The 20,255-nt window shown below is 39.1% G+C and overlaps 1 protein-coding gene across 2 annotated transcripts in view; it reads left to right on the forward strand.

The window, feature by feature from the left end:
* hsd17b4 (hydroxysteroid (17-beta) dehydrogenase 4) overlaps positions 1-20,255 on the forward strand; it is a 28,562-nt gene that overhangs the window by 1,684 nt on the left and 6,623 nt on the right. The window contains exons 1-16 of one of the 2 annotated variants that reach the window (XM_084359374.1): positions 679-862; positions 1,395-1,448; positions 2,479-2,586; positions 3,224-3,283; positions 3,423-3,444; positions 3,603-3,649; positions 3,840-3,924; positions 6,787-6,974; positions 8,401-8,492; positions 8,644-8,668; positions 8,806-8,934; positions 12,077-12,183; positions 18,450-18,562; positions 18,789-18,912; positions 19,123-19,174; positions 20,116-20,187. In XM_084359374.1, the coding sequence (XP_084215500.1) occupies positions 811-862; positions 1,395-1,448; positions 2,479-2,586; positions 3,224-3,283; positions 3,423-3,444; positions 3,603-3,649; positions 3,840-3,924; positions 6,787-6,974; positions 8,401-8,492; positions 8,644-8,668; positions 8,806-8,934; positions 12,077-12,183; positions 18,450-18,562; positions 18,789-18,912; positions 19,123-19,174; positions 20,116-20,187 (1,330 nt within the window). In that variant the 5' untranslated portion in view covers positions 679-810. Of the gene's footprint in view, positions 1-678; positions 863-1,394; positions 1,449-2,478; positions 2,587-3,223; positions 3,284-3,422; positions 3,445-3,602; positions 3,650-3,839; positions 3,925-6,786; positions 6,975-8,400; positions 8,493-8,643; positions 8,669-8,805; positions 8,935-12,076; positions 12,184-18,449; positions 18,563-18,788; positions 18,913-19,122; positions 19,175-20,115; positions 20,188-20,255 lie in introns of those variants that run through there. The other variant, XM_084359375.1, reaches the window with a different exon arrangement.

The raw sequence follows: 20,255 nt of genomic DNA on the forward strand, positions 1-20,255 counted from the left end.
TATATAGACTAGGCATATAAACACCTTCCAACCAAAACATGTTCCCATTTCACATCTCATCAACAAGAGAGCAGTGTTGTCAACAGTCTTTGTCACACATGGCCAGACAGGCTGCAATACAAATAATACAACAGACTGTAGAATAGAACATTAGTTAATGATACTGAAGGAAACCATTTTAAAAAATAGAATACACAAATTTTCAGGTATTTGTAGTTTACTTATAGTATTTGCATTTTCTACTACATTACACTTCCACTCCACTACATTTTTGGAGGCAATTATTGCACTTTTTACTCCACTCCACAATGTGATGACCTGTTAAATTATTGAATTATTGAATGATTCTGGCGACTTGGTACCTCTCTCTCAGCCTGCTTCCTGTCACCTCTCTAAATATCTCTAATATTTTAACAGGATATATTGGCTTAAAGTGCCACTGGTTAAGCATATTTTGTTTTTCAATAAAGGAATATAGGTTATACAATGAAAATTTTCATAATTTGTTATAGTGGGGGCTCACAAATAGTTAATGAGATTCAAAAGGTTAAAATTGAATAACAGATTAGACATGATCACTGTATTTCCCCGCACAGTATCAGAGTAGACTGCATCAACTCAACAGTGATGAAAACAGAGTTATCAAAATCCTGGCTCCTGATTGGCCACTGCTGAGACTGCCCCCCTCGCAAATGCGGAAGTGAAACTTGTAGGAGTTCACCCTGCTGTGCTGTCTGTGTACATCGGCGTTGCTCTTGTCGCCACTGTGTACTTGCAGCGTTAAGAAACAGAGAATAACATCTCACAGGCATGTCTTTGTCATTCGAGGGAAGAGTCGTGCTTGTCACCGGGGCTGGAGGAGGTAAACATCGCCATTGAAACATAACTGAACTTTAGCCAGGCTGTCATTGCTGCTAACTGTACATAAGGTTAAATCGGGTTCGCAGCGTTAGCTCCGAATGCTAAACTGCTAACTTTGAAAATGTAGAAAAGTGTGTACTCCAAATGAATAAGACAGCTAGTGCACTTGTTGTCTTTCTCTCTGTGGTTTTAGCTGACCAGCAGTAAATATCTTGCTAATTGCTAACACAGGCTAGCACACCTGCTAGTCGCAAAGTCGTAAAAGTAAACGTTATCCTGCTGAACCTTCTGGAAACATCTTTGTTGATCCTTCGACACAACATGCACCCTATTTATTCGACTATACGTTTCTCAGCCGTTGAATGAAGAACACGGGGAGCAAAGTACATATCAGGCAATGATTTGTAATCATGGCAGTGCAAGTGTGTCAAAGGGCACATTCAACACAACCTCAATAGTGATTGCTAATGCTGGTGTTTTTACTCTGTCACGGTATGCCGAGACATTTTACTCATCTGTCTTTCTTTCTGCAGGCATTGGCAGAGAATATGCGCTGGCTTTTGCTGAAAGAGGCGCCTCAGTTGTAGGTAAATAAAAGATCGTTTTAGGCCACTTGTTTTTTTTTAATGAATTAAACATCCTTTTGACACAATCACATTTACACCAACATATGAAGAGAAGCAGCAGCAGCATTGATCTTTAATTCATGTGTTATGAGAGCATGAGTAAAAACCTGCAGATTCTTGCACTTGCGTGGCTCCCTGTTAGAGATGACTGTGGGTTCAGAAGTGTCCTGATTTTGAATACACTGAACTGGTATTGACACAAATACTGATCTTATTAAATGATTTGCCTATTATTCTTGATGTCATTACTTTTTTTTTGCTATTTAGAAGTCTTGTATGTGTTGCTGCAGAGCGAGGCGTAAAGAAGTGAGCAGCATAACAACCTCTCAGTCCTTTAATTCAATCATAATTTTCATACTACTAATCTACATATTGATACTATAATTATATATTCAAAAAAACGAACAACTGAAACAAATCACAATATTTTGGCAGGATGATATCGTAATATAAAATTTTGATTATTGCCCAAGTCTAACTGAGGCACAGCAAATGCTGTGTCTTAAAGTTAACCAAAGTCAAAATGAAAATACATTGTTTCTGCGACCGGCTACATTTATTTAGTCACAGTGGATGGAAATGTCAAAGCAATAACTTACTTAATATTCCACTGAGTTGCACGCAGAAAAAAGAGCACTGGTATCAGATTGGCACTCTGTTTAAGCAGAGATACCCTGAGGTGAGGTACCAAAAACGTTGATTCTGTGCATGCCTAGATTTAAGTGATTTAGGTGATAAATTATGTCTCAAAATGAGGCATGTCCTAATGAAATTAGGTGACTTTGACTTTTTCGACCACACAGTTGCAGGTGTTGGCATAAACATTTGCCGTTCTCAAAATAATAGCTTTCCCTGCTGCCTGGAACCAACTTGCCCTTGAACTCTGACAAGGAATCAGCTTAGCTTCACTCTTCTTCTAACCTAATCAGTCGTGGAGAATTGCCGAACTCACCCCATTATTGCTAATCTTTTTCTTCTTGTTGTAATAAAGTGAATGACCTTGGGGGAAGCGTTAAAGGGGGCGGAAAGAGTTCTGCGGCTGCTGATAAGGTGGTGGAGGAGATAAGAGCGAAGGGAGGCAAGGCCGTGGCGAACTATGGTGAGAAGTTTGGACTTGTCTTGTCTTTCCTCACACATCATTTTCTCCATCTGTTTTCTCTCTTGTTTTCCTAGTACTGTAATATTTAGCTCATGCAACGAGAGGTTCAAACATAATATTGATTTCCTTAAGTATGAGTGGGTCACTGATGATGCTGTGTGTATCCTCCCTCTCATCTTTGTCATCTCATATATGCTGTATGATAACAAAACCTTAGTTTTGAGGAGCAAAACATGACCAAGTTTAGATCGATATATAACGCAGGCAGCTCTGAACAAAGCCGACTGTTTGTGGGTGTAATACAAGGGTATCAAAACAAACAAAACAAGCTAGATGCCTGGCAATCAATAACAATGTTACTTTGAAAAGGTGACTCATCATACATCATTTCTCAACATACTGAGCATGTGGAGACTATAGACTTTCTCTTGGCCATAATAAAAGTTTTCTCATATGCCTCTCTACCTGTCAATTATTACATTTTAACACCAATTCTGCAGATTGTTTCTGTCTATAAACAACCAGGAAACATTTGGCCAAGAATCAGATCCATCTAAGTGAAGTGAAGTGTAAATTCTGTATCAAATGCAAAAAAATATCCGAAAAATGTCAGTGACCATTTCCTTCATACACACAGATTCTGTTGAAGATGGAGAAAAAGTGGTCCAATCAGCCTTGGATGCATTTGGGAGAATAGGTGAGTATTGTCTTTATATGGCAGTTTCTACTTATCCCAAGTATTGCATCATTATCTCAATTAATGGTTTTTAGTAATGTTATTACTGCTATTTTAACTAATTATTGAACTAAATCTGGCAAAATATCTTTTTGTCCAGATGTCGTTGTGAACAATGCCGGGTAAGTCATTTCATACTTTTTGCTTGGTCTAATGACATCATCTGTCATATGTGATTGCACTAGTTTGGGCCACTATGATCATGTTAAAGTCAACCTTCATTTTTTTTCACACAAACAGAAAAGACTAAAACCTGTTCCTGCTTTTTTTTTTTGTCAAGGATACTTCGTGACCGCACGTTTGCCAGGACGAGTGATTTGGACTGGGGTGATTAAATTATTTCTACATTCACTTCACTGTCATTAACTCCTACTGTGTATCAGGTCATCTCATATCTCAAAAACCAAAACATTTGTTTCAACTTGGGATTGTTGTCATGTACCATATGTCCATTGTCTGTGAGGGAGTTTAAAAATCTTCTAATATACTGCCTCATTGCTCTTACTCTCCATTTCAGACCTGATTCATAGAGTTCACTTGAGAGGCTCCTTTATGGTGACTCGAGCTGCCTGGAACCACATGAAGGAACAAAAGTTTGGCAGGTGAGGAGCTGAGCTGTTAACATCTATTTAGCGGGAGAAAAACTGTCCCACCCTCGTATTACGTTGGTCAGATTTTATTTTAGATCCAAGCTATAGCTGGATTGGAATCAAGAAGATATCTGTATCATAAATCATCATCATAAAAGGCAAGATGTTAAAGATACTCATGGTTTAATGAGCCCCACTTTAAGGGGGCTCTTGAGGATATTCACTTGAAGTAATAAGTATGTAAAGATCGTCTGCAATCATATTATTATACACATATTCTGACTTTAGCCACTTGATACCCCTTAATACGTCTAGCTCCATTGGTTTCATTGTGTACACTGAAAAAATCTGCATACTAATAAAAGCCCAAGACGGCAAATTTAATATGAATATGTAAATCAGCATAGAATGAAGGAAATTAGTTTAATTTGGTTATGCTGAGTACAATTTTTAAATTGAGGACTTCACAAGAAGCAGCCGAGACGTCTGTGCAGACTCTCAGTCTACCGAGTATTGCAGCATACAGTGCGAGATTCAAATATGCACTGGTCTGAGCTTGTTGAGTCGAGGGTGTTTTGCCACTAATCACAGATTCTTCAGCTCTGGAGAAGCCTCTTGAATGAGAAGTGAAACATCCCGTGGATAATTTAAATTGACTCAAAGCAGTGAGGATGTATGCAGATGTGTATTTAAGGTGTGATCAGACAATGGCATAAATGATGAATGCATTCTGGTACTGAACTGAACATTTTTCTGTTATGACAAGTAAAGATGTATGCTGTGAAAAAGGCCTATGGACGTTTGCGTGTTTTGAAATATAATTTACAAAAGAAGGTCACACAGCCTCTGCTCCCATGTTACTCCAGGTAACAGATGCCCTTCACAAGTACACATCGAGTGTTTTACATGAATAAAGGACAGTTGATCAGATTCAGCTTTTTGCAGTTTCACTGCATTGAGCTTAAGAGCGGCTTATTATTGAATAGAGTAGAAAACAGTTTTTATTCAGACACAACAATCATGGTCATAGGAACTGAACTGTGGTTGTGTTGGGAGTAGAGGAGCAGGAGAGAGGAGAGACTAGAACCATCATTAGTTTCTAGGTCATTTAAGATTAAGACATTGAGATCCTTATTAGACGTATTATAAAAGGGACTGTGACCTAAGTTTTGTATTCTGCAGAGGGGTCAAATTATCAGTAGAAGCATTCTGTGTACTTTTTTTAAATTTATACTGAAATGTGTGAAAAAGGTGTTTCATTTCAATTTAATTTCTGCTCGGTTGTATGGGAAGGTTAGCGAGTGAAGGGAGGTCAGATCTGTGGCTTTTCTTTCCGCCTAGAGGTTGATCGTTAGCGCCCCTACCACGCGAGTACAGCTCTGCTTGTTTACATATGGGCAGCTTTAAAATTCAGTCTTTGTGTGTAGTCACCCTGAGCAAAAGTTGATGGTGTAACCACAACAGAAATAAAAAGCAGAAAGGTTCATGGCTTACTTTCCACAGAATAGACAGGATGGGCATAGAAGCCAAGGCTGTGAAAACATATACATTTATATAATTATACTCAACGTCTCCAATGCACAGAAGACAGTTTGTGTGTCTGCTGTCTTTCTTCTACAAAGCACCCTTCTTTGTTGTGTTTCTCTGTACAAATTGGAAGATGTGTTTGTTTGTTTTTCCAGTATCACTTGATGTTGTGAAAGGTTCCCTCAGTAATTGAATCATAGGCTTACGCGCATAAAAGTTATTGATTTGAAAAATATTCTCTCATAGCCATTCCTTTGGTGCAATTGCAGTATACAGTATGAGTGTGCTGTGATATGGATCACTGCTTTCTGATGACCAGTGAGACGGCGTGTTTCAGACGTCTCCCACAGTTCATGTAGCGTTGGTGCTTAACCTCATTACTTTTGCTTGACTAAAGTGAACTCTCTCCGTGACTTTACTAGCAATATCGAGACTGTGTGTCTGGTATGCATGCATGCATGCATTTATTCCTGCATATAGCCTGTGCTCACCTGTTCAAGTAAATGTGCATAAGCAGTGGCGGTGACTATGCATTTCCTATTTTCATTATTGATTTATTGGGGCATGATCACTGGTTCTTGTGCCACTGGTCCCGCATTAATTAACAACACTCATGCACCTGTCTTTAAAATGGAAGAGGTTAACAAAGTAACGCTGTTTTCAATAGGGAAAATGTATTATTAATCACAGAAAACATTCAGTGTTGAATTAATCATTCTGGATTTACTTTACAAAGATGCTGCAGTTCAAGGCTGGTTTACAAAACGGCTCAATGCGATATGATTGCGCTGGAGCCCTTTTTTCGCATTACTTGACGTAGTAACTTAAATGCAATAATATTACCAAAATCCCATTCATAATGAATAGCTCAGAACAGCTCATTAAAAAATCTAAGAAAATGAACTAGTTCATTTTAATCAGTGTGAACTGAACTGATCGGCCTGGGCGATTATCGGATCCAATATTCAGCATTTCTCTGATCATCAAAAATTGGTGTGTTATTATGGAATTGCTGTTACAATAGATGAATTAAAAAATGTGCTGTTTAAGCACTGATACAGCAAGCGATCTGCAAAGTAACTGCGTAGTAACTAAAGTTATCAAATAAATGTAGTGAGCAAAAGGTACGTTATTTTTCTCCAAAATGTAGTATAAAGGAGAAAGTAGCTGAAAGTAAATCTAATTAAAGATTTTGATGTTGTTACCAGCAACATCAAAAACACTGCATACTCCTCAGTGTGTTCATGCATCCGTGAAAACCCCCTTTCTTTGGTTTATTTTTGTGTCTGTGTCTGCATAGATATGCCTGTCACTGACTTGTTGTTGCCTCTGCTTGTCTGTGGCCAGAATCATCATGACGACTTCAGCCGCAGGCATCTATGGTAACTTTGGCCAGGCCAACTACAGCGCTGCCAAGCTGGGCCTGCTGGGTCTGGCAAACACCCTGGCCATCGAGGGCCGCAAGTACAATATCCTCTGTAACACCGTTGCTCCTCTTGCTGGGTCACGCCTCACAGAGACGATCATGCCCCCAGGTAAGCAGAGAGATCAAACAACATATATAACTGCATGCTTGCTGCAAGGTGTGTGGGTGCACATGCTCTTACACATGCATGTTTTTTGGACAGGCCACAATAGGCAAATAGATTTTAACCACAGCTTTTTTGTTTTGTTTTTTGGAGCAGCTGCATAATGGGATGCCCATGTAAGGTTGATTTACAAAATTTGAGGCAACAGCACTCCCGTTTGACATGCAAATTTGTCATCTAATATTCAAGAGCTGTGTTTTTTTTTCTTGTGCTGTTCCCACAGCCATGATGAAATCATGCACCCTGTAAGTGCTTTAAAAGTTTTAACGTGTCGTCCCCTAGTTTAAACTCTGGCCTCCTTATTTCACTGTAGGTGCAAGCTGTACCTCTAAATATTCAAAGTGTCAAGACAGAAGGTGATGCAGCATTGGATACCTTCAGTGAACACTATGAAACCTAGCTCACAACAGCTCATAAACTTGGATACAATAGGTTGCATATGAAAATTATAGCAGACAAAAAACTAAAATATCAACCTTGAAAATGACAACTTGCCAGTGATTTTAAAAATGCAATCGTTTTTAGTTTTGTCAGCTGTGTTTTTTTTTATGTAAATGTATGTTCATCCGGAGCATATTGTGCATTCTCTGACGGCAGCCCTGTTGACAGGGGTATTAAGTGACAGATTAAAGGAATGGGTTTGTTGCCCTGCCGTGCCGGTCTACAGTAGCATCTGTCACACTGCACCGCGCCAACTGTCACAGGATGGCCTCACCTTACAAAATGACTTGGTTCCATATGTTGCCTTTCACTGACTCAGGCTTTTCTAACTAACAAACAACAGAACTCCTCTTGTGAAACATTGCAGAGTGCAGTGAAACAGAACGCCTGTTCTTTTGCCACCGCGTTTGGTTGATTGAAGGGTACAGATATTTTCAGCACACAGACCGTGTCTGGTGTTAAACCTTTCGTGGTTCATACAGGGAATTAAAAGCCTGTGCCATATTTGCTTGACTTCATTCCAACGTGTTTAGGAAACTGTTATTAGTACTTAAGGCTTCTGTGTTTTCAGTTTTCACATGTTCATCCACAAATACCCCAGACCTTTTTAAGAGATCAATTTAAACTGCAATAAATAAAGTTTGGGGTATTTTTCCTATAATTCCTTTTGACAATGGTTAAGAATAAACTGCAAATTTGAATGTATGTCTGTTAGCTCTGTAGCAAGAGGCCTGTCTAATAACTCAGACCATGTACTCATAGTATTCTCAATATGGGCACATTACACAAACACAGCACTGTTTTAATGATACACTAACTACCAGATACAGTGAAGCAGAAGCAGCCCTCCACTGTTTAGGTCAGTTGTATAACAGATGTGCAATGAAAAGAAGCTCTGCTGTACTGTAAGTGTATGTTTTCTTTTATTCAGACATTGTGGCGTCTCTGAAGCCAGAGTATGTTGCTCCCTTGGTCCTCTGGCTCTGTCATGAGCAATGCAAAGAAAATGGAGGACTTTTTGAGGTAAACAGAAAAAAATAACGTTCTAGCCTTGTGTCTATTTTTTCTTTATGTCTTTGAGAACATTAATATACCATTCAAATATTCCATGAAGAGAGAATAATTTTTAATATCTGCATGTTTGCTCATCTGCGCATGTTTCATCTCTTTTCAGGTCGGTGCCGGCTGGATTGGTAAATGTGAGTGCAGTGTACTTATCCCGAGGAAGTGTCTGTATGCATCTATGATATTCATTAGCCCCTGGTTCACCAGTACCGTATGTGTGTGATATTCACCATGCAATGACCTCTTTATTTGTGTGTGTCCATGTGTGCAGTGCGCTGGGAGCGTTCTCAGGGCCGCACTGTGAGACAAAAGAACCAACCCATGACCCCAGAGGCTGTCAGGGACCAGTGGGACAAAATCTGTGACTTTACAGATGCTGCCAAGATTACGAACATACAAGGTCAGTAATGCGTTAGGTTGAATTCCTGCTTGCACAATAATACAGAATGTAAGAAAGTGCATGTGTGCACACAACAGAGAAATGCTTACATAAGAACCATACAGTCGATGCCGTGTTAAGATTTTCATGTTGTCCAATGTTTTATATCTTTAAGAGTTCGTGTCATTCCTTTTGTTTGTTCATTGTGAACATGAGGTCTCTTAAAGGGATAGTTCGGGTTTTTAAGTGGGGTTGTATGAGGTAATCATTCATAGTCAGTGTTTTACCCACAGCAGATGGCAATTGACACAGCCCCCATTTGGAGAAGCAGTAGCAGCATCGGTGTATGAAACTAAACGATGTACTGCTGCAGACAGGGGCAGCTGCAAAATGTATTTGAGCCACCTAAAAAAGGTCAGCATAAAAAAAATCAACATCAGTTTAAGTGTACTCTATATTTGGAATATTTCCATCGCTTTACCTTGCCGTCAAACAACTCTTTCCGACAGGGAACTGAAGCAGTGCTATGAATCTCATCAAACCCACCAGACTCCTTTTGACAAACAGTCAGTTTGTGTGTTGTTGTTGTGTGACTCCGGTGAATCTGATGTATCTCTTTTTTAAAGCACAAAAGTCGCACAATGACACTAACAAATGTACCGAATGAGGCAGCGATGGACCAGCGACTCCTGTTTTTTGCGAGGTAAAATTGCTGTTTTTGTCAAGGGAGTCTGGTGGCTTTGAAGAGAGCACAGTAAGTCCAGAAAAGCCTCAGTTCTCAGTCGCAGTGGTCTGTCTGATGGCAGGGTAAAGGAGTGAAAATATACTGAATATATACACTTAAACTCTGCTCCTGCTGCTTCTACAAACGGTGGCCGTGCCAACCGCCATCTTCTATCGGCAATACACCTACTTTGGATAAGAAGCTCATAAAATCCCTTTTGAACCAGTAACCACACTACTCCTGCTTGCAGTTGAGACGATGCCATTTTCATACAAACTTTTATTAGAGTCTGAATTTGAGTTGGACCCCCCTCCCCGTCTTCATGACCCTGCTGTCCTGCTTCCAAACTTGTTTGACTCATTCTGTGCTGAGTCAGAATGATTCAGAGTGCTTAACTGTTTTGATTACTGAATCAGATCAAAGCCATCAGATACTTACAATGAAGTAATGACACTCATCGTACAGTTTGATCATTGGCCTTGTGTAGGTTGACTCTGTGGTGAAAGAAACCATTATCTTCATGTTTTAGGAAATCAGTTCATCCATTTTATGCTGCTTGTCCAGGTCCAGGTTGCATTCATTTAATTAATCATATCATTTGGAGTTACTGTTGATTATGTTTATAGGACTTGGAAGCTGAAACAAAGCAGTACAAAATTTGAGCTTCTTTACTCGACCATGATGTCAGAGGAAAATGGCCGATATGTGAATATGGTCTATTGTTAAGGTTTCAATTCACTCTGAACATACGATTAAAAGTGTGATTAGATTGTCATCATTGGAGAGCTCAAAGTGTAGCTGTTGTGAACTCAGCCAAATGAGCCCTTTCACTCTCAGCCCATTTTCATTTACACATAGTTTGTCAACATCGAGCGAGGACGAGATGGTGTCAGAGATCAAGAGAACGAGGAGGAGAAAACAAGTGAAGGTGAACACGGTGTTGAGTGTGAACAAGCCTGGTGTGATTCCCGAAAGGTCTCACATAAACAAGAGGATGGCAAATGTTGATTATTGTTTCTCTCCGCCTCCTCCATCGCTCTCCACGCTCTCTGATGTACATTCGAAGAAAGGTTAACATTAACTGAATGCGGGTGGCAGTCCCACAGGGCACTAACTGGTCTCATTAGCATGGCTTTGTAGTGCCTCCTCATTTGTAGCTTATTACAGAGACTTGTTGCTGCCTGTGTTCTGCCTGCCACAGAGTGAAGGTAATTAGAGGCTGTAGTTTTCTCACAGTCTCACTCCGTTTCTGTTCCTCAGTTGTCTCAGCTGTCTTTCTTTGTTTGTTTTGGCTGAATCTGCAACGGTTTTCATAGCTTGTGTCACATTGGTTAATTTATATTTCCTTTTTTTTTTTGGGCACACCGAGAACAAGCAATGTGGACTCAAAGAATGCAAATAACTATTGTTCGAATAGACGGCTGGTCATTTGTGAATCTCCCTCATGTCCTTCCATGTTAAAGCTGCTCCTGGATCAGTGTGTGTTCTGACTGTGTGTTAACTTCTCCCTGGAACTCGATTAAACTTTACTGGGATCGATTTGATGTTAGATTAAAAACTGTCGGAGCAAAAAATCCTTAAGCTCTTTTCCCGCAAGATTTAATGATTGTTATCTGTGTGACGATTTGGTGATGATGATGATGATGATGATGATGATAAACCCCATACATGAACAAAATGTCAAATATGAGCGATCCTAAGCTTTCTGTCAGAGGCACCAGTAGAAAAATGTTGTTACAGTCATGATTTTTTTGATGAAATGTCTCCTGGTGTAATTACAATTTGACAACTATTCAATCTTGACAGTAAAGAGTGGAATACAGTTGTATCCTTAAGAATAATTAATAAAACAACCCAAATTTAGTTCAGCTGAAAATGTTGGTCTAATAGCAACAATGAAAACGCATGAAAACATCAATTTTTTAATTACAACAATTTCAAGAGAACTTTCATTAAACACTGAAATAGAAGAAATGTATTTACGTTATTAGTATAAGATGAATACATTTGGCCACAGACACTCAATTTCATGATGGGAATATGTTTGATGGAAACATTTGACATTGGGAATTATGCTTAGTCAACTTCTTAGAGTTAGATTAAAAGATTGATACCACTCTCACATAATCCTCTCATCACTCATCATGGTTTCAACTCTATTTATGCTCACTATCTAAAAAAAAAAGTTATCAGGCTAACACAACGTTACTCTGGTTAAACCGTGTATGAAGAATTGTTACCTTTCTAAAGTCAGATGATGGGTCGATTACCTTTTTTACAGAGGTAAAATATATTTGCACAAGTATCTCATGTCTTTGTACATGTTGTGTGGCATCAGAGATTGAGAGAGTGGCACTGATGATTAATTATTTTATCTGTCATCCTCGGTGTCTTGTTTTGGTGTTTTTATACCCATCTGTCATCTCTCCCCTTGTGTAGAGTCTTTCCAGTCATGTTTGACTGTGCTGTCTCAACTGGACTCAGAGGGAGAAGTCAATGCGAATCCAACAGCTGCTGCAGCCTCTGCGACTTCAGGAATCAATCCTGTGAGTAGAGATGGTTATTACTGCTTTTTCCCTCTTTTGTACACGAATGTACAGGGTGTTTGCAGGTTTTGAAAAGTCTTTAAAATCATTTGAATTCGTTAAAAGGCTTTAAGAAGTCTTAAATAGTTCCTCTCTCCTACTGTTTGCTGTAATGCTCGTATGAAAATGTATTTTTATCCAAATGTTGGCTGTTGGGAGACGTTACAGACTCATAAATTATAAGTGGGATTGTTGCAACAGTGAATTGTGTGTACATGTTTCAGTTAGGCCTGGGTGACATCCAAAATTTGATATCACAAAATTGTCCCATTCAAATATTGTGTTCAATGATATTATTGTCACTCGGACTGCGCTGGGATAGGCCACAAATTTGTGGTGTTACCCTATATAGTTAACACCTGCTGACGCAAAAATATTTCTAGTTTGCTGAATGAAGTCTGGTTACTGACAGCTAGCTTGACCGCTAATGGCTAGCCTGTCACTCAAAGTGGTCATGACCTTAATATTGCATAACTTTGAGCCTTAAGATAACTAAAATGAGTCGGTTGTATTCAAATCCACACAACAGGCATTGCAGAAACACTCATGATTATGGAACTGGGATACACAAAGAAAGGGATTAAGTTCAAGTATACGTTGTGACCTTGGCTACGATTGCCTCTTTTCTACACTATTTTTTATTCACTCTATCTGACTTATCCTCTTCCACTGTCCTCCTCCTCCTCCTCCTCATTTTTATTTTATTTCTTCATTATTTTCTGGCCTCTGCAGCTCTGAACTTTTTTTTTTCCACCGCTGTTACGTCATGTCCATCCCTGTTTTCCTCTGCCTCATTTCCTCATATGATTCCTCCTACTGCGACCGTAGTAGCGACTTTAACGGTTGGTTGATAATGACTTTTGAAAGTGTGGAGCTGTACAATCTCAGACTGTTTCAAACATGGTAAGTCATGACTCTTTAATACCACCACTCTGTATTTAGTCGAGGACATTTAATAACCTTCTCGGCAAAGCTCCTACACCGAACATAAATACTTTGACGTCTCCTGTTAATATGAAATGTTGGCGCTGAAGACAAGCAGCCAGCTCAGATTAGCTTTGCGAATGCGACGTACAAAAGACGTCGGCGCACAATAGCGCAGTGACGACTCCCTGGACGGCCGCTCCTCAACTTCACTGTGTTCCCGATCATTGAATCACAGAAAGTGAACTGGTTACAGCTCACACATGGCTGAGCTGCTTGAATAAAACATTGAGCCACAAGTATAAGTGTATCACATAAAATAATTATCCACACACACAGGCCCCGCTTTCTGTTAAGCTAGTTGTAGCATGCAATAGTGACTGCATATTGTAATGGCTACATCAACAGATTAATCTGTGTTTGTGTGATTACCGAAACAGTTATTCTGATTTGTGTTGGCACCATATTAAAGAGACGACTGATTAAGCATATTTAATGAATAAAACATTAATCAGAATGACTGCTTTGTTTAGAGCAGTGAGGAGACTGGCGCAACATTTGTCTGTTAGCTTATCAGTATCAGATAATATTACCCAGAATAATGCACAGTGGGGGCACCCTAGTGGTTATGATGCTCACCATATAACCATAATGTCCCCGCTTTGATGCCAGCACAGTGACCTACGCTGTCAAATAGCTAGGTATCAATAAAAAGGAGACAAATGCCACTAATAAAACCTCAAAAGAACAAATAAATGTGTGTATGGCCATATTTTGGTAACGTAATTGTATATATTTCAGACCCTGATCTGTTGGGTTTTAATCTGGATTTTTATTCTGACAACCTACACATACCATGCAGAAAAAAAACTGTAGACACATTTCTGATTAACGATTGCAGTAGGTGCTAAATTAGCATTTTCTACAACGAGCCTACTTCATATTAAGTCAACTTAAATTTCACCAGTTAAATGCTTTTAATGTGAAGCTGCAGCAGTAAGAAATGATCTTAAATTAACACAGCGCTCTACAGAGTGTCTTTTCTTATAAAATCTCAGTGTACCACTGGTGTTTTCAAAAGCTTGGGCTGTAATTTTCCCACCAACTATCTGATGTTAACCTTAATCCTTTCAGTCATTAATAGCACTCACTAGCCTGCATTAAAAACCTCATGATTCAATACCTAAAATGTTAAATGCTGTACGCTCTGTCCTGGATGACCTCCACACCGTGTCTCCGGCAGTGAGTGCGTGTGTGCTTGAAAGTGTTTTTGTTGTCAGGACCAGCATGTGAAGGACTTCTTGAGAACTGAACTCATTAGTGCAGATGGTTCAAGAGACTTGGATGTCTTATGCTGAAGCATTTATTATTGAAGCTCGATCGAGGAGAATTGGCACAAGCATTACAGGTGGGAACACTGTGTAACACCAGACCCTGAATGATGATTATTACACCTGCAGACCCACAAGATCACTAAGTGTCCAAATAAGGTTACTCATCACTCATCTATGCATATGAAAGGACTCTGAATAAGAAATTATGCGTAGTTAGACTGTGTGATACACAGATCATGTAGTACACTCTAATAGGAGACAGTCTGCCTGTCTTATTGATCTGTAAGAGTCTGAAGCCAAGTACATCGTAGAGAGGAGAGACAGAGGATGACCAGTCATCCTTAGGAAACAAAGAGGTGACTTTGCTCTGAAAGAGGCTGTGACATTTAACTTGAGCCTGAAGAAGGAAAACTCCTTCACACAGTCGTCCTCATGGGGACAGAAGCCTGGTCCTGATGAGGCAGAACGTCATTGTCGAGGTTTTGGTAAGGGATAGGCTGTCCACAGTGAATGGAAGTCAATGAAATGTCCTCACGAGGATAGCTGCGCACATTTGTGTGCAAGGTCTTGTTTTCCTGTATTTGTGGGGTCCCAATTGGAGTTGCTCAAGGTGTGGGGTCCTACAGCGCTATGGAGACCAAAATGCTGGATCTCATGATGTAAATCATTCGGTTTTAGGGTGAAGACTTAAAGTTAAGGTTGGGGTTAGGGTTGTGGTCAGGCGAGCAGTGGTTAAGTTTAGGGTAAGGGTAAGTCTCCAGGAAATAAATGTAAGTCTATTCAATGTCCCCACAAGTGATAGAAAACAAGGCTTTGCGTGTGTGTAGTGCTGTCTGGACTGGAAATTTGCAGTGTAGCCTCAAGACAAACATCACCATTGTGTCCTCAGCTGACTGTGTGTGTGTGTGTGTGTGTGTGTGTGTGTGTGTGTGTGTGTGTTTGTGTGTTTGTTTTGTATATTTGTGCAGTGCTACTCACATCTGTTGGGTCAGTTGCATGTTATGTTATAATTAAGCAAAATATTGCATCACATGAGCTCTACAAGGGTTTACAGTACATTGCTCTGTGCCCACATGTGCTTTTGTGTCATGAAGCTGTTTTCTCTTGTGGGAACAGTTCTTATATTAGCTTATTAGTCGTCTGAAAAAAACATTAATTGGCAACCTTATTTATAATTAGGTAATGTTCAAGCAAAATTAGCTTACATTGCTTAGTTTCAGCTTCTGAATCGCATGGGTTTGCTGCTTTTCTCTGCCATATATGAAAATAAGATTTTAAAATGATAGTAAAATAAATATCTTTGTTTTTTGGACTAAAAAAATAAGCAACTGGATGATGTCTCTTTGAGCCTTAGGAAATTGTGATTGTGAAAAATGCAGTCTTACATATCAAAGACCAAACAATGAATCATTAATGGGAAAATAATTGACAGGACGATTAGAATAATATTTAGTTGCATCCTTCATTTCAAGTAACATGTTTACGTACAAGATATCAACTAAATTGTTCATTGTGTTGCAAAAGAAGGAGGCAAGTTTTATTCTAGCTCTTCAAATCCCGAAAACAGAAATGTTGAATGATTCAGAACACAGAATATTTCCCACATCTGCATTTAAATGAATTAAAATAGAAATAGGCCATGCTTTATAGTGATTTCCAACCAGCTGAGAGGTGGTGTTGTGCTGTGTGTGAATCACAGCGTTCTGCCAAGCAATATTGTCTTAAACAATAGCTCAGCGCAGCGGTTATTAGTATGAGAAATGAGTAACTGCAAGACTACAATGACTGCAGTGTTGTCACTGATATATCACAGGATATTTGAATACGACTCAGTCAGATTTGAGGGTCAGAAATAGCTCTTTATACATCATTCATCTGATTTAATAATGCTACTTGACATTAAGGCACCCGCTGAAGTGATGGATTTAATATTCCTGAAAACTCGAGAGGAATCATCTTCCCCTTTCCTGCTCAACTGACCCAACCTCTTAATATAGTTTGTTTCTGATACATCCTGTAATACTACTACTGATAAAATCAATACAATAATAAACAATCAATATTGATATAGGACAAATACAGGGCTGTAGCTACAACTGAGAGCACTGAGATGTAGATTTTTCTGGGAATGTGGAGATTTTAGCAACCGTCACATTCTGCAGTTCAAACCTATTAGGTTGCTTCTTGTATTTTTTAAACTCTACTTTATTAAATGTGATTAATTTATGTTCAACGAAATGAGTAAATGATTTATTGTCTTTGTCTGAATCTAATTTCCTGCAGCAGGAAACAGCATTTTACAGAAGCTCTGAAGTTATTATCTTGCACCAAAGAAGAAGTGTTTAAGCATTTAGACCTACATTCATTCACGCCGCAAAATTAAAAACAATCATGTCCGTTAAAGATTTGGACACTCTTCACGTAGGAATCAGACTATCATGCCTGCAGCTGGTTACATTTATTATTTACCAAAGGTGACAGAGCATTTTCAGTTGTTGCCGCTGAACCGTGGAATAGTTTGCCACAAACAACTAAATCATCCTCCTCCATTGATACTTTCAAACCAACCGAAAAACCAATCTGTTTTCTTTCCTTTTCCAGTCCTCCAAAAGGTGATTGGGTATCACTTTTTGTTTTTTATTGTCGTTTTATTATTTTTTTGTAATTCTGCTTGTTATGTTTTATCTATTCCAGTGTTTTCCTCACGTTCTTTGTATTTTCATTTGTAAATTCTTGTAATAAAGTAATTATAAAGCTAGACTTGACTACACGTAGGGGAGCAAAACATTTCCAGATAATTTCCGAGGAAGTTGCCTGGAGGGGAACTGTGTTACCTGTTAGTCATGTTGGAAAAACACCGACAATGTTCTGAGATGAAAAATCTGAATATAGAAGAAGGAGGTTTGAAGGCACTTTAACCGATGACTTCAGTGTTTTTGAACTCCTGGCTACAGCCCTGCCAGATAAAAAAGAAAAAAAAGACCAAAAGAATTTAGATGGATATCAAAGTCAGATGAACATTAATGTTTTATAAATTGTACAAAAGCATCTCGGGCTGGGACTGATGAGGCTTTTAAAACATTTACAATACAAGAAAGGGCTCCACCTTCCTGAGCTTTTGAAAGGCATTTGTGACTCTGTGTAATTAACACTTGATTACTGCAGGGGCTTCAGTCCCATTTTCAGGCTGCTCGTTAACAGAAGTGCATGCACGAATCGAACAACGCTCCGTCTCTGGCCACGACTCAAGTTCAGGATCTGTTTAAAAAAATGTGCTGATTAGTTGCAAAGCTCGGCCCGCTGCAGCCACAGGGGACCTTTTCTCAACTGCTGATTCCTTTTAACTCTGTGAGATCCCACAGGTCCTCAAACTAATGACTGCTAATGATTACAGATTAAATCCAACAGGCGCTTCGCTGCTGTGTAGATTGTATTTTGTTTGTGTTTATACCGGTGGTAGGATTTTTGGACCAGGATGGACCAGGGCTAGCTGGTTAGCATGCTAACTTCAGACGTCACAACATCAAAACTGCTATTTCTTCAGTCTGTTGATAATTTTCCATTAAAGTCCATTATGATTGAAGATATTTGGTCAGATGTTTGACCTGATGGTGGCGCTACAGGCGACGTAAAGAGATCATTACGAGTCATTAAAATTCATCTTGAAGCTTGAGTGTTTCAACAACTTTTAAAGGTGCTCATTTATTCTGTTAGTGTCTATGCTCCACCTATATGATATGGTTGATTCATTCACTCTGACTTTATGTGGAGTGTTTATTTGAGCATTTGTATTCAGGGTTTGAGCTGTGGAGCTAATCTGACGTAGTGTGAACCTTATTACTTTTCTGCAAAAACCCTTAAAATTACGTTTGGATTTTCTGTCTAAATTACAGAATAACTTTTCATTTTTTAACCAAAGTATGGTTTCATATCTAAAAATTGACATTCTCACTTCTCCTCTCCTCTCAGGCTGAAGCAGTGGGACAAAAACTACCACCGACCACGTTCAGCTTCACCCACACCCAGTGTATCTTGTATGCGTTGGGGGTCGGCATGTCCACCAAGGACCCAGATCATCTCAGGTGTGTATTGATTTATTTATTTGTACCGACGACTGCAACTGCCCTAAGGGGTCTGAGAAGTCAACCTGTGTGAAATTGAACTGAAAGAAAGGATCATCTGATAATCTACTTCACCTGCATGGAGGAAAAAAACACTCTATCCAGGCTCACAAACCTCAGTTTGCTGCAGTGTTTCCTATGACAGCGTGATTTTTCACAGTCCAGTAACACTAACATTTTCATGTAGGTTCCTATATGAAGGCCATCAAGACTTTAGCTGCCTCCCTACCTTCGGGGTCATTCCCTCCCAGGCAGCCATGATGGATGGCGGGCTGAGCTCAATCCCTGGACTCAACATAGATTTTACACAGGTTAAAAAACATACTTGTCCGTTTCTGTGTGTATCAATGTGTTTGACATTGTTGTGTGTACATAATATGCACGATTGGATCTATATGGTACATCTCACAGTCTTTCACACAAGACGAACAATATTAATACACACATTACTCATGCTAATGAGGCTTTAACATGTTGGGATGATGCTTATATATCACAGCTGTTCTAATGTTTTGTGTCAGGTATTGCATGGAGAGCAGTATCTGGAGCTATACAGACCTTTACCAACCTCAGGTATGTCCCTCTGCTGTTATATACAATTAAGTGCTGAAGGTAATTAGATTTGACATTATGCTAAGTGCAATAACAGTTACTTTACTGCCTCATTGATTCTTATGTAAGCCCATTTTTACAATGCCTCCAATAATAACATCTCTGATATGGGCCAGTTTACCTGTTAAGCCATGATGGATTTTTAACTGTAGGATTATTTATCCTATAATAGCAAGTCCATACTGAGGAAATGGCTCCAAATGAACCAGTCTGGCCCCACTTTGTACCTATCATGTGTATAGAGCGGCCAGGAGAACGTATTTTTGTAGGCTAACCCAGAAGTTAGCATTGTCCTGGTTCCCTTGACAAAAAGCCTGTGGGATGTTTTTAATTGGATTTTGGATTATTGCAGAAAATAAGCTCTGTGGCAAACACAAGTGTATGATACTTACACGTCTTGTTCAGCGAGATAATTTTCACTGATGAACAACACTTTTGTGATTTTTTTTTTCTTTTTTCAAGGGTGAATGCAATCAAAATTTGACAAATTCCTTCCTGGATTTGTACAAAGTAGAATGTGTTTTACAAAATAGGGCTCCAAACCCCAATCATATGTTGATGCTTTCAAATGCCTTTTTTTATTTGACCGACTGAAGAGTGCTCAGCTAACTATAATGTAACATGAAGAAAAATGGCAATCTGCAGGTCCTTTAAGTAAGTTTTATACATATGAGGCCTTAAAAGTCATTCACTAGTCTTAAATGTGTATCTATGAGGTCTTAATCGCCACAAACATTTGGTCTAATTTCATTTATTACTATTTTAATCTAAAAGGCCTTAAAAAGCATTACATTTAGACACTACATGAAGTACAGAGCTTGTTTAGTAATATTAAGTCGATACAGGACTGAATTCCAAAACATTATAAAAGTCGAATGTAAACGGGTGAAATATGTTTCCAGGTAAACTCACCTCGGAGGCCACCATAGCGGACGTGTTGGACAAAGGATCTGGAGCCGTCATCCTCTTGGATGGTGAGTTTCACAACTTTTATCATATCCTGTATTGAGGATATATATTTATTCCATATTCTTTTGTTTTT

Source organism: Pagrus pagrus (genome assembly GCF_965226575.1).
Source record: "Pagrus pagrus genome assembly, chromosome: 8".
In the NCBI taxonomy this organism is placed as follows: Eukaryota; Metazoa; Chordata; class Actinopteri; order Spariformes; family Sparidae; genus Pagrus; species Pagrus pagrus.